The sequence below is a fragment of the Tripterygium wilfordii genome, chromosome 5 (assembly GCF_013401445.1).
Source record: "Tripterygium wilfordii isolate XIE 37 chromosome 5, ASM1340144v1, whole genome shotgun sequence".
Taxonomy (NCBI): Eukaryota; Viridiplantae; Streptophyta; class Magnoliopsida; order Celastrales; family Celastraceae; genus Tripterygium; species Tripterygium wilfordii.
The window spans coordinates 8,443,599-8,459,180 of record NC_052236.1 but is presented as its reverse complement, the minus strand read 5'-3'; the positions used below and the strand labels follow the sequence as shown (position 1 = coordinate 8,459,180).

Below are 15,582 nucleotides of genomic sequence, written 5' to 3'. Positions count from 1 at the left end.
ATGCTCTTCTCCAAACTAGCTTTTATTGCTGTGAACTGAGATTGGAGAAGCTGATGAATGAATGATAATCTCGACTCCAAATCTGACTGTGATGTGCCCAAATATCATTTTAATTTAAAATGCTGACTCTCAACTTTATTAGTTGTCTAATTTCTGAAATGCATATGGGTATCTGTCCAGGTGGATACGAATAGCTCCTTGTATGGCGTCAACCATACATCTTTAATATAATTCACAACTGTGGAGTAGTTTTGTAAAATTACCTCAAGAGTGGATAAATTGTATAGATACGCCCTCTCAGTTTCTGATTCCAGTAATGTGTGCTCACATGGAGTAGAATACATCCCAGGATTGCTTGTCTTGAAATGATTTTTTGCAGTTGGCTATAACAACTCTGTCTATGTGCCATCTACATAGTAGTTTCATTGCCTCAGGGAATACTTAGGCACACGACCTCATCAACGCCAAATCTCCATTGGTGATAATAACTCTTGGAGTAGTGCATTCATTTATCATTGACCGTAAACAATTCAGTGCCTAAGTATAATTTTCAATTTTTTCTGATTGCAAAAATACAAATGCTATACAAAATGTCATCTTCGTTGAAGTCACTCCTACAATCTCAAATAGAAACATCCTGAACCTGTTAGTTTTGTACGTCGCATCCATCAGTAACACTTGCGGGAATGCGCGTAACAATTCTAACGAGCCTGGATGTGTGAAGAATAAATCTTCAAGCACACCAGTCTGAGCATTGCTTCAATGAAAGAAAACAACCCGTACTGGTGAAGGAATGACATAAGTTGTTGCATTTATGATCTACCTGCTTTCTCTGCAGTCCGAAACTTCTGTCATGTATTGTATATGGTTTTAATGGTGGACACGTTGTTCAGATCTCTGTTCTTTAACATGTACAAGATGTTTCGTGACTTCATCAAATTCTTTGACATATTTACCACTATATCATTTTCAATAGCAGAAAGCCTATGGGCGAATGAATGACCCTTCATATACAATGCTGCGGAATGGTTATGTGTTCCACATAGCACCCTTACCATTCAATCATGAATTGAATACCTGAGAATATAATAATTTTGTTAGAAATTATCAATAAATATTATATATTTATTTAGTTATTTAACGTACCATATCGGTAAAAAATTCTTCTGTGACATCAACTTCAATATTATTTTCTTCACTTTCATCCACAAGATCAGGTTCTTCTTCTTGTTTTATTTTATTGACCCAAATATCATCCTGCCAACAATATAAATTCACTTTAATCTATGCAATTAATGAAAATAATTTTCAAAAAATTAAAAACTCATATATTTACCTTATCACTAGAATCACTTGACAATCTTAAATCTTTAGCCCAGAATCTTTGGATGATCCATGTTTTCTCAACCTCATATGAGAGAAGGTGAATATAAGCAAAGAAAAAATAGACGGAACATATATAGAAAGTTTACATATGTTGTTCTTATAATATATTGTATATGTATTATTGACACACAAATAATACAGGTATACATTTCAACAAACATTTGAGTGCACAGAATATTCACCTTTTTCAGAATCGTAAAAGAAATTTTACCGAACAAAAACGAAACAAAATTATCGCGTGAACATAGATAGACGAACAAATAGTTATGTTAGTAACACATGCGGAGTTAATCACGTGAACACATATATTTGTCTTGTCCCCATCATTTCTCGAGGAAAACCGAACTTGTGTCATCATTTGTAAGTAACATTTTTTGTTTTTAAAAAAAGAGAACAATTAATCACTTTGTTTTTAGTGTTGACATTATTATCAAAGTAACATTTTTAAAAGAAAAGAACCATCATTACACTTTTATGGATTTGACTAGATTAGGGGTGCTAAAAGTTAAAAGGGTTCATCTAAATACACTCATGTTTTTACTCTATGCATCCCCTTCATTTTTTTTTATTTTTTTTTCTCTATGCACCCCCGGTCCCACAATTGATCCCACCTCTTTTATATTTTTATAATTTTAAATTTATTTGATTGAAAAAACAATATTATTAAAATACAATATTATTAAAAATAATACTATTGAAATATAATATTAGAATTTTTATTTTAATACTTTGTGTTATGATGTGAATTTTTTGTATGTTTATAATTATTTTAATTTGAATTTTTATGATGTGAATTTTTTTGTAGGTTTGTAATCATTTTAGTATGAAATATAATTTTTATGATGTGAATTTTTTTGAATGTTTGTAATTATTTTAGTTTGAATTTTTATGATATGAATTCTTTTGTATGTTTGTAATTATTTTAGTTTGAATTTGTATGCTGTGCATTTTTTTTGTAGGTTTATAATCATTTTAGTATGAATTATAATTTTTATGATGTGAATTCTTTTGTATGTTTGTAATTATTTTAGTTTGAATTTTTATGAGGTGAATTTTTTTTGTAGATTTGTAATCATCTGAGCAAGTTGGATCAACGTTCAAGCAAGTTGGGTAAGATTTTACTGATGAATTTACAACAGATATGGTATGTTTATATTTAAATGGTATAGTTTGAAATACTATATTGCAAAATTCTAATTATTTTATAATATGTGCAAATATTCCAATCTCGAGAAGAATTGATCCAATGGACACGTCATACTAGACGAAATCTTGGGTTCATTGTTATCATCTTACGGTCGGAAATTGGAGGTCCTGGAAAGCGTCACAAATTGTTAATGACATGCGAGCGTGGTGAAAATTATAGATCTTTGAATAACTCGACAAAACTTACAGGGTCTAAGAAATGTAATTGCCCATTTCGATTGAAATGAATGAAATTAAAAACCAATGATGATTGGATGATCTCAACTGTACGGTTGAGGTGGAGCAAATTGTGAAACAGTTTCAAATGAAGCCACGATCTGGTAAAATTGGACTATTGAGGAAGCTACGAGAGATAATAAACTGTCCACTACCTCACTTTTGGAACCAAAAGTGATACAAAATACACGTGGTCGACCCTCATTGAGAAAGAATGATAAATCGACTCGTAGAGATTCCTCTGCATTTGAGTATATGGAAGCTTCTTTGAAGACTTCATATGTATCTCATCGTCATAGTTGTTCATCAATTGGCACTGCTTCATCAACTATATCAAAACGAGGATGACAAGTTCCATCATCAAGTTATGTCAACCAATTTCCCCTAATACTGAGAAGATACGTCGTGAAAGACCCAACATATTAAGAGTACCCATCACATTTGTCTTGTAAAATCACAAGTCAAGGATCTCAGAAGCAATGCAATGCCAGAATACCATATTGAACTGTGAGCTAGAACTAAATGCCAATTTCAATCAAGATCACAAAAAACATGTAATGACTTAAAAATAAATGTATGTATGATAAGGATATGATTGTCTTGACGGGGTTGTACTTGTAATGGACCGGAGAAGCTGGGAAAGCCAAGTGATAGATCTGATCCACCTCCAAGAGAATTGGCTCCACCACATCATGGCGGATGAGCTCAAATCTTGGATTAGAAAATTGGTGAACCAAATTGTCCTTCCTCCCAGTGAAGAAATTGTCAATGACAATAACCTCGTCACCACGATCGATAAGCTTATCCACGAGATGGCTCCCAACAAATCCAGCACCACCAGTGACAACAATCCGCAGCCTTCGGCTCCCGATCGCCACCGGTACGCGTCCAACTACCTTGGCAGCGGCCGAGAAAGATCGCCTCTGATATACGGTGGAGTCAAGGTGACGTTCCTCGTAGGATCTAGGGATGGTGGCGTGATTGGTGGGAGAAGGGTCGGCCGTTCGGAGGCGAGAGAGAGTAGGCTGGAGGATGAAGAAGGTGGCGCCAATGAGAACCCCGACGAGAATGAATAAGAGGCGCTGTTCTCTGAAGAGGTAGTTGATTGATCTGGGAAGGGATCTGGGTTTCAAGGCCTTGGGAGAATATGGGGATTTCTGGGAGGTCGGGAGCTCCTCGTCCCTTCGAATGCTTGATTGCTTGTGAAGCTGCTTCATGGCGCTCTGCTTTCTCTGTGCTGTGGGCAATCTGTAATGCATCAAGGCTAGAATCAATTTTGGCGGTTCTTCTGATCAATGAGTACTCGTCTTCTTCATCGTCCTCCTGTCCTTCTTCTTGGTGTGCGAGACCGAGAGCGTCGACGCAGTGTGGCATGAAATGGACAAAAAATAGGAGGGGATTTGGGACTCATTATCCAACGGCCATCAAAGTGAGCAGTTCATGCGGAGATTGGACTGTACTGTACGTGATGTATGGAACTTTGTTTTTCCAACGAAAAAACAAGGTTGTTGTTATTTGCACCATTTTTTTAATTGTTAAAGTCTACATGTAGCCATGTTTTTACTCTATATATCCCCTAAAAAAAAAAAATATTCTCTATACAACCCCAACCCCACCTCTTTTATATTTTATATTTTATATTTGTATAATTTCTAATTTATATTCTTATAATTTCTAATTTATTTTGTTATAATTTTTAATTTATTTCGTAACAAAACAATATTATTAAAAAATACAAACACATTAATAAGAGGTTATGTCTACAATAGGTTGAGATATATTTATCGAATGAATAAGCTTCTCATAATCACGGAGTTGTTTCTTATATGGTATCATCCATTTTGTTGCACAATCATACTTGTATGAAAACCCCTAGATCATAATAGGGGGCATCGGATAATTCTCATTCATAAATACTTGAACAAAGTGGCTACCATTCACATATCCAATAGTGATGATCCTACGTTCTGCATTTGGAGGTGAGATGGATCGCAATGGTAAAAAAGTCAAAGATTGTACATCGCTTACGAGATGCAAGACGATGTTGTACCTTGATGCAATAAGGTGTCCCATATTAGGCATATTCATCCAACAGTTGACTGGTGCTGGTTCATTTATCTCAAAAAATGCAAGCGCATTGTGAATATATCATGCCCGCTCATATCTATCAAACAAAGATACATACTCTTTCCAAAATGTCCTTAGCTCTTCAAATTAAATCACGCCTAATAGAAGACCAGCAAATTCACCTCCTTCGAGACCTAACAAGCCAGCAATAGCTCTGAACCCATAATTACCATCGGCTGCTAGAGGGTTGGTGCGAAGTTTCTGCTCACGAGTACCAGTGAGGTATATGGTGACCCCCTTGAGCATCCTCAGAAGGAGACTTATTGGGGAAATGTTAATCCAATAGGTAAATGGCTAGTTGCAATGGCTCTATGGCGGTTGGTTCTGTATTTGCTTCAGCTGATTGAGTTACGTTATGTTTGATGCTTAAAATTTTTCTGTACTTCCAAATTATTAGGTGAGAGGAGCTGCTATGATGAAGGAAAGCGGACAGCAGAGACCTTAGCCATGGATTATCACCGAGGTGACGGTGTTGAGGTAACTCATGTTGATATTGGCTTTTGAGATAATTAGGCATGTAAAAGTGCATATATTATTATTTACATTATCATATCCAAGTTTTAAATCCGTGTACCTAGTCGTAAGTATGAAGACCAACTTCAGAAAGTACATGAAATGAAAACTCCTGCAATGTTATGTCTCCTTCCCATACTACCTACATTGAAATTATTTTGTATGTGAGTTCTCTTGTTATCATGTCTAATTGTCTATATATGATCTGATGACTTGATGCATCCATATTCAACTTGACAGCCATTTTCTTGCCACTTCAGATAATTATTTCCCTGTAGACATGTTAAGTATAATTCCATTTTTGTCGTTCATTTTTGTAGTTTACCTTAACTGGCCTTGGAGTTACAGTTGAGATTTAACACATTTAATTACCAATTTACTAAATGATTGATGTACTACTCTAGGAATTGTATTTTAGCACCCTGTGTTTCAGGGCAGTTACACTATGACCTTGTCTTTTGGCCATTTAAAGTATCATTTTTGGTCAGACTCCAGTGTCTACACAAATTTTAACCATTTACTTGGATGGAACTTGTGTTTCATTGCATTTATAGTTCCCTGTCCCACTACCTGGCGTGACGAGTTATCAGGTTTGATGTTTTCAGGTGCGGATTGCTCGCATCTTTAATACATATGGGCCTCGCATGTGTTTGGATGATGGACGTGTTGTTAGCAATTTTGTTGCTCAGGTATAATATGCAGTCTTATTGCTATTTTACCTTTGGCATGTAGCAGTTAGCTGACATTTGGATAGCTTGAGACATTCCAAAAGGTCATCAGTGATGGATTTTCAGCTGTTATTGCTGAATTGTGCAGGCCATCCGCAAACTACCCTTAACTGTGTATGGTGATGGGAAACAAACTCGAAGCTTTCAATATGTTTCTGACCTGGTATGGTGGATCATTATCTTGTGCATTTTTCTCTGTTTGCAATGCTACTTCTTTATGAAGTCTATATACTCTTTTACTCTTTTCCTGTGATGAATGTTTGCTTTTTTTCTTGCTTTTGTTATTTCTGTTGTGGGTGTTGGGAGTCTCTGAAATTTCATTTGGCAGATGGTGGCATAGTTTGTTGCATGGTTAGTAGTAAAGGTCTTGATAAAACTTAAGCAATGGGGTAAATTTGGAGCAAGGTTTAATTACGTTGAGCTCCAACTGGATTCCTTAGATGATTTGACGGCTTATCGATGAATGCTTTCTGTGACAGGTTGAAGGACTGGTGGCTCTAATGGACAGTGAGCATGTGGGTCCTTTCAACCTTGGTAATCCCGGAGAATTCACCATGCTAGAACTTGCTGAGGCATGTCTTTATATAATGTATTTTTTTATTTACTTATTATGACTGGCAGAGTATCCATTGAGACGGGAAGGTGCTGTGCATATGCATTCCAAATTCATTTGCACTCGTTATTGTTTGTGTTTGTGTTTGTGTTTGTGTTTGTGTGTGTGTGTGTGTGTGTGTGTGAGAGAGAGAGAGAGAGAGGCGGGCTCTAAGGAATCATTTTTCCTTGTAATATGCAGGTGGTAAAAGAAACAATTGATTCAAGTGCAACCATAGAATTCAAGCCAAATACTGCTGATGATCCACATAAGAGGAAACCTGATATTAGCAAAGCAAAGGAGCTTAACTGGGAGCCAAAAATTTCTCTGAGAGAAGGATTGCCTCTCATGGTGAGTGATTTCCGCAATCGCATTTTGAATGAAGATGAAGGAAAAGGGCCGTGAATGAAACGTTAAACCCCAACATGTATATAGTGTGAAGAGCATAAGTATGTTGTTGATTCATTTTTATCACACCATCAGAAATTCCAGTTAAGTAGGGCATCTAGAAAAGAGTTATTTGTTTGTTTACATTTTGTGCTTGGAGAGCACCAATTCTTCTACAGTTTTGTAGTAGAGGAAGAGAATTAAATGCTGAATTGAATTGGCAGTTTACATTTTGTGGTTGGAGAGCAATTGGTTGCGGTCTTTCCTTTTTGTTTGCTGTTTTAGGTTGAGATTTCCTTAGCAAGGAAGATACTTGGGTCGGTTGGTGCTTCTGCTTTTTGATGGGTATACAAGGATCAAAGCAGAGCAGTGATTCTTAGTTCTTACTAAGGACACTTGGGCAGGGGACCAATGATGAAAAGCAAGTCTTTCAAAGGTTATAAAATTCAGTGAGGGGAGGTAGGGTGGTGATAACTAAGCATCTGATTCCATGATAAAAACAAAAATTTGTGAAGGAGAGAAAGAGAGACTTTGTGGTGAAGAATCAAAATTCCAAATGGCTTTTATTTATTTATCTGCAGCATTTGTTCCATTAGAATTACAGAACCAGAATAAAATGGTCATGCTCCCCAACTATTAAAGCTTTAAGGTCTAGATATGTAAATATTTCGTAAACAAATGTTCTTGTCCAACTCAAAGCCGAATATTTGCCACCCCTATTTGAGTGTAGGGATAAATAAAAAATTGCAAACCTGATTGGGTCCTCTCTCTTTCTATACAACTCAAATGAGTTCTTACAAGAATAAAAGCAGAACAGGCAACCTTCTCTGGAGCTTCTTTTCTCCATCTCTCTCCCGTCTTTCCGTCTCTCACAAACCCAGATTCCTTGAAACCCTTGTACTAGTTCCACTACCATTGAAAGGAATAGCAGACATGTTGTGCACATCTCAAGCTTCAACAGCCATTTGCTTGAGCATGGATGAAGCCTCCTCCTCCTCCTCCTCCTCCTCCATTCAACTGGGCGGTCGTGCCATCGACCGCCACAACCCCATCATTCGGGACCAAAAACGACTCCCCAGAGGAGGTGACCTCCCTGCAGCACCCTGTTCCTCCTCTCAACAACACATTAATCCCAAGAAGACCTCAACAATAAGACCAAATAATAATGATCGTAAAGGCAAGAAAAGCTCCTCCTCCAATAAGCCAAAAAAGTCTTCTGATAAATCAACTAGTGGTAGTGCTAACCCACTTGAAAATCATCGTTTGGCTGCTCCTCTACGTGACTCATCCAGATATCTCTTAAGCGAGACGCCCTTCTTTAATGGCTTATCGGATTATGACCCTGTCTTGACTATAGTTCCTGCAGAAGCTGAACCCAGTAAGATTACTAGTAATAGTACTCAAGCTCTCACTATGGCAAATGACCAAGTCTCTTCAAAGCCCTCATCTTCTTCTACGTCTTCAGACCAGGTATTGCTTTATCTGTGTGTTTGGTAGAGTGGTTGGATTGATTTTCAATGCTAGTAGAAAAGCTGTGAAAAAAAAAAAATAATAATAATAATAACAACGTAAACGCTTAAGTTTATTTTTTTCTGGCATATCGCCAGAGGATCCCGCCTGTTTGATGGGGCAGCTCCTAGTGGATTTGATCCTCCAAACAGGCGGCAAATTACAAAACCTACTCTGGAAATTTTGATATTTATAGATTTGCTTGCCATAGGTGGTGGTGCTGAGGGTGTCCCTGCACTGCAGAGGCTGCGAAGGAAAATTGAGGAAACATCTATCTAGAATGAAAGGTAAGGCCATGAGACCACCACCCAGGTCGTAGCCAATTAGCAGAAGATGTTTGTTTGTGTTAATGTGTTGTTGTGAAATGTGAGTGATGAGCAGGTGTGACATCTTTCAACATAGACTATGCAGCAAAGAAGGTGACGATTATTGGTGACATATCACCAGTCACTGCCCTGGCAAGCGTCTCCAAGGTTAAGAGCGCACAGTTCTGGACATCTTCGATCGCTCAATCATGTGCCTCAGCTAAGATATAGGCTGAGTTTGGTAGGGCGTGTGGCCAGCGATACTGCTAGCGGGGAACATTGGGACATGCCCGGCTACCAAACACTCAGGGAAAATGACAGCATATATGCTGAATTGAGGATATTTTTCAGACGCAAGGGAAATTTCCTCTCCTCACGCGATCAGAGTTCACGATGATGATTACTCCCTCTTCCCAGCCAGACCAGAGTTCACTTTGCTACCACTATAAGTTGACGGTAAGATATAGGCTAAGTTTGTTAAATATGACTGATTGTACTGTTTTGTTACATATGCTTAATGTTCTCATAGGTAATTTGACAACATATACCATGTCTAATCAGCGTGTTTTACAATTTCATCAAACACCTAACAACTTCCAAGCTTAAAATACATCCTACATTGCTAGTAATTCCGTAACCAGATCTTCCAATATAAACTTCTCAATTTCCTTACCAATTACCTCATTGTCATTTCTCAAATCCAACCACTGGGATTCCTTCCCCAGGATCATCTCGGTTGCGTCTTTGCTTGCTTTCTTGTCTTGGCTGGTAAGCACTCTCAAGACATTGTCTTTGATCCCCTTCTTTATCCACTCACCACAAATCCTGGTTCGCTGCCTGGTCCGGGGGTGTGGTGGATCTGCAAATTCCTCGTAAATCACCAGTAAGGCCGAATTTATGCGGTCAAACAGCAGCCTTCTCTCATGCCTCACCCATGTTTCACAGTCACAATACTTCTTCTCAAGTTCTTCAAATACTGAGGGATTTACCGGGCACTCAGGAGAGTCCCAGGTTGCCCTGAAAGTATCAAGATCAATATCATTAATCCCAGAGTTAATTAGTACAGTCACTGCATACGAAGATTCCCGACTCTCAGTAATTCCCTTCTGTTGTGAAAATCCAAGCGGGGTTTCTCTCAGATCTTCATCACTTGAAAGGAACACAGACCCTTCTTCATATGCTTCCGACTCCAGCTTAAGTAGCTGAAGCTGCATGCGAAGCCCTGGCAATGGAATCAAAGAAGAGGACTGGTGAGGAGAGGAAGTTAGGGAACTTTTTTTAAGGGAAATTAAAATGCATGAGAAATGTTAACAGGACATAAATACATTCCAATCCATATTTAAGAAATTATTCAAAGGAATGGAACCCATTCCCCAAATTTGCTAGCATAGGCCACATATGGTATATATAAAGGGTTTCATTTATTAATTAAAACAGTGAAACCACAAGCACTGGAAGACAAGAAGCATACCTATACATCTGACAGTATTTTATCTTATCATCTACCTAACTGTGAACGAGTTTCTCAGTGTTACACTGGGGCGAGGGAGTGACTATTAATTAAATGTCTAAATATAAAGTCCAAGGGAAGCTCAACTACAAGGATAATTAACACAATCAGATTTTCAAGTTACCATGTAGGTCTGCACTGAGACTCTCAAAGCATTCAGAGGCTGAAGAAAGATCATCCGGAAAAGTGGCTTCCAGAACTGATATTGGACTGGGCTGATCAGGCTCCTTGGAGCTTGACGGAGATTGTATTTCTGCAACAAAGTGTTGCAAGTTCTCCAAGCTTTCCTCTGTGTGCAAATCTAATGGTTCCTGAGACAAAAACAATTTATTCAAGTTTATGTCCCAGACAAAGTCATATGAATAAGTTGCAGCCCTGATAAGAATGAACTTGTAAGAATTAAATTATCTAGTTTGTACAAAACAAATAAATATCATTCCGAAGTTGAAAGCCAAACCTGTAAACTTAAACTATTTAGGTTTTCAGTTGAATGCACGCCTTCTACCAACATAACTGCCGGCATTTCTTGGCTGGGATGATGAAAAGCCATGGTTTTATTTTCTATTTCCACATTGGCTATATGGCTAGGAACATAACTTTCATCTCCAACCAACCTAGTTGGCTTCTCAGAATCCACATGATCACATTCAAATGAGGCATCATCCCTGAAATGGCTTTTTGATTCATATTCACACAAATTAATACAAGGAGCAGTGTCATTACTCTCCTTAAATGTGGAGGAAGAAACTTGAGATTTCTTCACATTGGATCTTGACTTTCTAGAAGCTGACCATTCTCTCTGATCAAAACTACCCCGTACTACCTTGTCTCTTTCCTGATTCAAGGGCTTCTTTGGCATCAAATGCCTGTCACTGCGGAAAGATTGACGGTGCACTATTGCCTCATGTGTCTTGGGGCTTCCAAAAGAAGTAGATGAAGCATGAAGGGAACTTAATCTAGAACTTGATAAATTAGTCATATATTCAACCTTCCAGCCGTCCCTACTGCTAATACCCAATGGTTCAAACCCCTCTTCCAGTCTATCACTGCCATTGAATTTGCCACTGAAACCTTCTTCACTGATAATGGTATCCAAATTTGCTGGCATTACTTTACAATCAGGACTAGCAAGCATCTCAGCCAGTGTGCTACCCCTTCTAGTCAATCCCAAATCTAGAGAATTATGAGTCGATTTCCACCTCTCAGATAGTCTCTTCTTGGCTTCCTGGCTGATAGATGATTTGGTCGAACGGGATGACGAAGATCTGCTCCGGGAACTTGAGTTGATGGATCTGGTGATCAATGTTCTCACTCCTAATTCATATGCAGATTCATTCTCAGACGTGTTAGGAGAACTCTCGTCTCCAGCATATCCTTTATTTTTGGACCTCAAATCATTAGTTCTTATCTTTCTGGAGATTTCTCTAGACTTGTGCCTCAAAAGGCCCATGTCATCAGGTAAGGTCTTCCTCCCCCACAATTCTGAGTCTTTGTTATTGATTGTCATGAGTTCGATTTTTGAACTACAATCTTGAAGAAAAGCATGAGGAGAACGAGGTGACCCAGCAGTTCTAGCAGAATTCTGTATATTCCCTAGGTTTGGCTTTAAAACAACAATCCTTGTTGGAAGTTTAGCAGATTCATCTTTTCCTTCTAACCAAACTTTCGGTGATTTAAGCTTATTAGGAGCAGTATGTGTATTGCAAGGTTTACCAAGGAAACCATCATGATGCTGAGCATATTTAGAGCGACTCTTTCTTGTAGCTTCCCTCTCTGTTTTGCAGCCCATATCAATGTTTTCATTTACCCGATCATGTGATGATTTCATAGCTGATATTCGACCACCGAGAAATTGAGGAGTCATACACGGAGGAGAGGAGCCTTGCAAATCATGCAGATGCTTTGCAAACAATGAATTTGGTTGTTGAAGAAATTTCAGAAGGAGATCCTTGTTTGACTCAAGCAGCTCAATTGCATCACGAAACTCCTGTGAATCCTGAAGTTTTTCATCAGTTGAAAGGCGTTTGGCTTCCATGAACTTCTGGCGAACAAATTCCATTTCGGCCTCGGAGAGCTTTGAGTTTGAAGCACCCTGTGATGAGTGACTACTGCTCTCCTTGTTTGATGAGTCTAGAACTTCGTATACATCTTTAAATTCCTGCTCCTCCTTTGAGGTCTTCCTAAATGACCTCCAGCTGCCACTTCTTCGAGCTCTTTCTACTGAAGCTGTCCTTCGTTGATAAGTCTCAGCGGGACTATTTTGTTTATGAGTAGACTGCTGAGGTGGAAGCCCATCAAGACCCATCAATCTAGCAATAACACTAGGTGACCGTCTTTTTGATTCGAGTACTCTTGACATCTTTTCTGCTAATAGTTTCTTTCCTACAGCTTATGCAAACCGTCTCCACCCAAACTCAATCGCAGCCTGCAACAGGCGATGCATTGGATCACATGTATCAGCATATTGCTTTCTCAATGCCAAAAATAAGTGAAAGTACGTCTAATGCAGGCAAATTTAGGGAATACTTGAATCATAAATGAACAAAGAATAGAAAAAGACAGCGCACGGAATCTTAGTCCATTGAACAAGCACCGCAAGAACTAGAATCAATGGAGTGACTTAACCGAAAGGAAAGAGTCAGGGATTTATTTTCCCCTCCTAAAAAGAACGAGAGCTTAAGGGCAGTCACCTCTACAAGAAAACAACTACAAGGAGCCCTGAAGACAGAAAAGGTCTTCAATCCGCTTTAGTTCTAATAATGAATTCTATATTTCAGATCACTGGTACAAAGAACAACAAAGTCCAAAATAAAAGGCGAAAGGAAATCAATTTAGTAAGTTATTTATGTCAAAAACTTGGAGCCAATCTTCAAGTAGAAGGTGATGGCAATATTAGAAACCAAAAACAAATTGCAAATACTTTTACAAAAATTTCAAGTTCAAAACCGAGTCAAAGCTGCTTTAAGTTAATTTACTTGGCTAAAACTTTTGAGGAAGCCACCAAGCCAAATATTCAAAGACCAAAAATGGAGAGAAAAAGCCATGCAGAAATTGAAGAAAAAGAGAAGAGGTCTTTTGAAATACTAGCAGACAACTAGACAAGCGATACTGTATTGTTTCTTCGATCTCATCATAAACCCCATAGCTCATAAAGAAGAGAACAAAATTATGCTGATTCCACTATAGAAAAAGTATCAAGGCAATTCAAGTATTCAACAACCTACTTTTACAAAAGCAAATGAAGGAAAGCCAAAAACCAGCTAGTTTTTGACCTCTACAGGGTAAAAACGGAGTAAAAGGAGGAGACAACACGGAGAAAAAAACAACACTAGAAAAAGAAGCAAATGAGGACCATCGCCGACCGATTACACAGCCAAACAGCACACGAGTTAACGACACAGCAAATGAGGGAAAAGGCACCGACGAAATTTTCGAATTCCAAACCTCAATAACAAAATTCAAATATTTACGAGTGCCATTTGTTGCAAACCATAACAGAATCCAAATAATCGGTGCTTTATGTATTTTCTCAGCTGGAATTTCTTGGAGCCAAACAGAAAGTATACGGAAAAGAAAATGAAAAGGAAATCTCACCTCCACTGAAGCTCCGATCAGCAGCCACGATTGAAATGTATGAAATCGTCATGCCAAATGCCTCCATTTTCACCCGAGGAAACCAACAACAACAACAAAAAAAAGCGTAATACCCGATAAATCTAGATCGAAAATCCCAGCAAAAATCCAGCGAGCAAGCAAGAGGAAGGATCCGAGAAACTCAGAAAAGTCTAAGAACCTAGATTTTTTACAGTTCCTTCAAATCGAAAGCTAAAAACACAGGCACACGAAAGACTCGCATTCTGTCAATCACTCACTCCCTGAGCACGTTTCCAGATCTTGAGCAGAAGAAGCACACAGACAGAGACAGAGGGAGCGCAAGCGTTCGGAGCTGAAACGGTGTCGCATAAGAGAGAGAGTGGTGAGGGGAAAGCTCGTTGAGGGACGGAGAGAGAGTGTTTTTTTGAACTTTCAAAATGCCGATAAAGTTATAAACTGAAAGAGAGAGAGAGAGAATCAGAGGCTGAACGAGGGCGAATGGGGGATAAAGGAGGATGGGAACGTGGGCCCTACTTTCCACGTGGCGTCCTAAAGAAATCCACGCCAAGCTCCTGCTGGTAGCTTTTGGTGGGTCTGGCCTGGCCCCACTCCCTCGGTCAGTCCCCACTCCAATAAATAATTAAATATCAGATCTAGAAACTCAATATCTACTACAATTAATTAAACTCAAGTGAGAAGAGAAGATCAGAAGATGATGTCAATGTTATTAAAAGCGACAAGTGATTGTCCATATACATATACGAATATTATCATATCATATGTAAAAAAAAAAAAAGAAGACAAATAATGAAATTATAAAAATAAAATCCAATATTTTGTGCAACGACATTATTGTCAGGACCATGCCCACTTTATGCCGGGTCATGGATTACCGATCCAACCAGCCAGCACTGTCCAATTTTTATTTTATAATACTGGAATATGTGGGGTTTAGGTAGAGGATTGTTGTTTGTTTATTTCTAATTTCCTTAATTTAAATCCAATTTGTGTTTTCCTTAATAAATTAATTTGAGGGGCAATATTGGTGGGCCCAAAAAATGATGGTCCGTGAATTTCTCCCTTAAAGCCCGGCCCAGCTGAGCTGATAGAGAGATAATCTTGAGGTTACGGTCCCATCATTAGTAATTAGTAAACACGAAAGCTTGCAAGTAAAGCATGTTTTGGATCAACGATTGGAGGAAATTAAATCAAAAGTGCATGTTTGATGCCATAATTAATCCACCAGCACCTGCTAGAGGTAGTGTCATGTATGTTTTGTATTTGTATGGTAAAACATCGTCTTTTTTTTCTACGTAACAAAGAAGCGATATTGACACCCCACAAATTAGTATTTATATTCCAATTTTTTATTTTTTTTTTATTTGTGCCAACACCACCCCTCCTTGATTTTGATGGATCCCAATAGAACACCTCAATAGACTCCCAATGGTGTCAAACAGCATCTTCACATCATTCAACTTATCTCATCTAGCTAACCTCTTGTACAAA

General features: G+C 38.4%; 4 protein-coding genes across 4 annotated transcripts; 2 read left to right on the top strand and 2 right to left on the bottom strand.

Moving 5' to 3' along the window:
• Positions 1–441: 441 nt before the first annotated feature.
• Positions 442–4,266, bottom strand: LOC119998571 (UDP-glucuronic acid decarboxylase 1-like). The gene is made up of 6 exons (XM_038845919.1): positions 3,402–4,266; positions 3,200–3,256; positions 2,969–3,124; positions 1,147–1,257; positions 619–747; positions 442–537 (listed from the first exon to the last, which is right to left on the bottom strand). Exons 1-6 carry the CDS (start codon positions 4,065–4,067, stop codon positions 442–444), a joined length of 1,215 nt encoding a protein of 404 aa, XP_038701847.1. The 5' UTR covers positions 4,068–4,266.
• An 845-nt stretch (positions 4,267–5,111) lies between these two features.
• Positions 5,112–7,404, top strand: LOC119998838 (UDP-glucuronic acid decarboxylase 1-like). Its single transcript, XM_038846288.1, has 6 exons — positions 5,112–5,221; positions 5,333–5,412; positions 6,054–6,137; positions 6,265–6,339; positions 6,656–6,748; positions 6,970–7,404. Exons 2-6 carry the CDS (start codon positions 5,383–5,385, stop codon positions 7,171–7,173), a joined length of 486 nt encoding a protein of 161 aa, XP_038702216.1. The 5' UTR covers positions 5,112–5,221; positions 5,333–5,382; the 3' UTR covers positions 7,174–7,404.
• Positions 7,405–7,848: 444 nt separating this feature from the next.
• LOC119998828 (protein SODIUM POTASSIUM ROOT DEFECTIVE 1-like) lies at positions 7,849–9,552 on the top strand. The gene is made up of 3 exons (XM_038846274.1): positions 7,849–8,625; positions 8,876–8,951; positions 9,046–9,552. Exons 1-3 carry the CDS (start codon positions 7,942–7,944, stop codon positions 9,198–9,200), a joined length of 915 nt encoding a protein of 304 aa, XP_038702202.1. The 5' UTR covers positions 7,849–7,941; the 3' UTR covers positions 9,201–9,552.
• On the bottom strand, positions 9,469–14,531 carry LOC119998827. The gene is made up of 4 exons (XM_038846273.1): positions 14,074–14,531; positions 10,937–12,904; positions 10,604–10,790; positions 9,469–10,191 (listed from the first exon to the last, which is right to left on the bottom strand). Exons 2-4 carry the CDS (start codon positions 12,836–12,838, stop codon positions 9,584–9,586), a joined length of 2,697 nt encoding a protein of 898 aa, XP_038702201.1. The 5' UTR covers positions 12,839–12,904; positions 14,074–14,531; the 3' UTR covers positions 9,469–9,583.
• Positions 14,532–15,582: the final 1,051 nt, after the last annotated feature.

Coding starts and splice junctions, on each gene's coding strand:
- LOC119998571 (XM_038845919.1), bottom strand. CDS start 4,067: ATGCATTACAGATTGCCCACAGCACAGAGAAAGCAGAGCGCCATGAAG. Junction 3,125..3,199: donor TTTCACGACGTATCTTCTCA/GTATTAGGGGAA, acceptor TTGATGAAGCAG/TGCCAATTGATGAACAACTA. Junction 1,258..2,968: donor TATCACTTTTGGTTCCAAAA/GTGAGGTAGTGG, acceptor TATTGTTGGCAG/GATGATATTTGGGTCAATAA.
- LOC119998838 (XM_038846288.1), top strand. CDS start 5,383: ATGGATTATCACCGAGGTGACGGTGTTGAG. Junction 6,138..6,264: donor TTAGCAATTTTGTTGCTCAG/GTATAATATGCA, acceptor TGAATTGTGCAG/GCCATCCGCAAACTACCCTT. Junction 6,749..6,969: donor CCATGCTAGAACTTGCTGAG/GCATGTCTTTAT, acceptor TGTAATATGCAG/GTGGTAAAAGAAACAATTGA.
- LOC119998828 (XM_038846274.1), top strand. CDS start 7,942: ATGAGTTCTTACAAGAATAAAAGCAGAACAGGCAACCTTCTCTGGAGC. Junction 8,626..8,875: donor CTTCTACGTCTTCAGACCAG/GTATTGCTTTAT, acceptor TGCTTGCCATAG/GTGGTGGTGCTGAGGGTGTC. Junction 8,952..9,045: donor ACATCTATCTAGAATGAAAG/GTAAGGCCATGA, acceptor AGTGATGAGCAG/GTGTGACATCTTTCAACATA.
- LOC119998827 (XM_038846273.1), bottom strand. CDS start 12,838: ATGTCAAGAGTACTCGAATCAAAAAGACGGTCACCTAGTGTTATTGCT. Junction 10,791..10,936: donor TAAATAGTTTAAGTTTACAG/GTTTGGCTTTCA, acceptor TTTTTGTCTCAG/GAACCATTAGATTTGCACAC. Junction 10,192..10,603: donor TCTCAGTGCAGACCTACATG/GTAACTTGAAAA, acceptor TTCCATTGCCAG/GGCTTCGCATGCAGCTTCAG.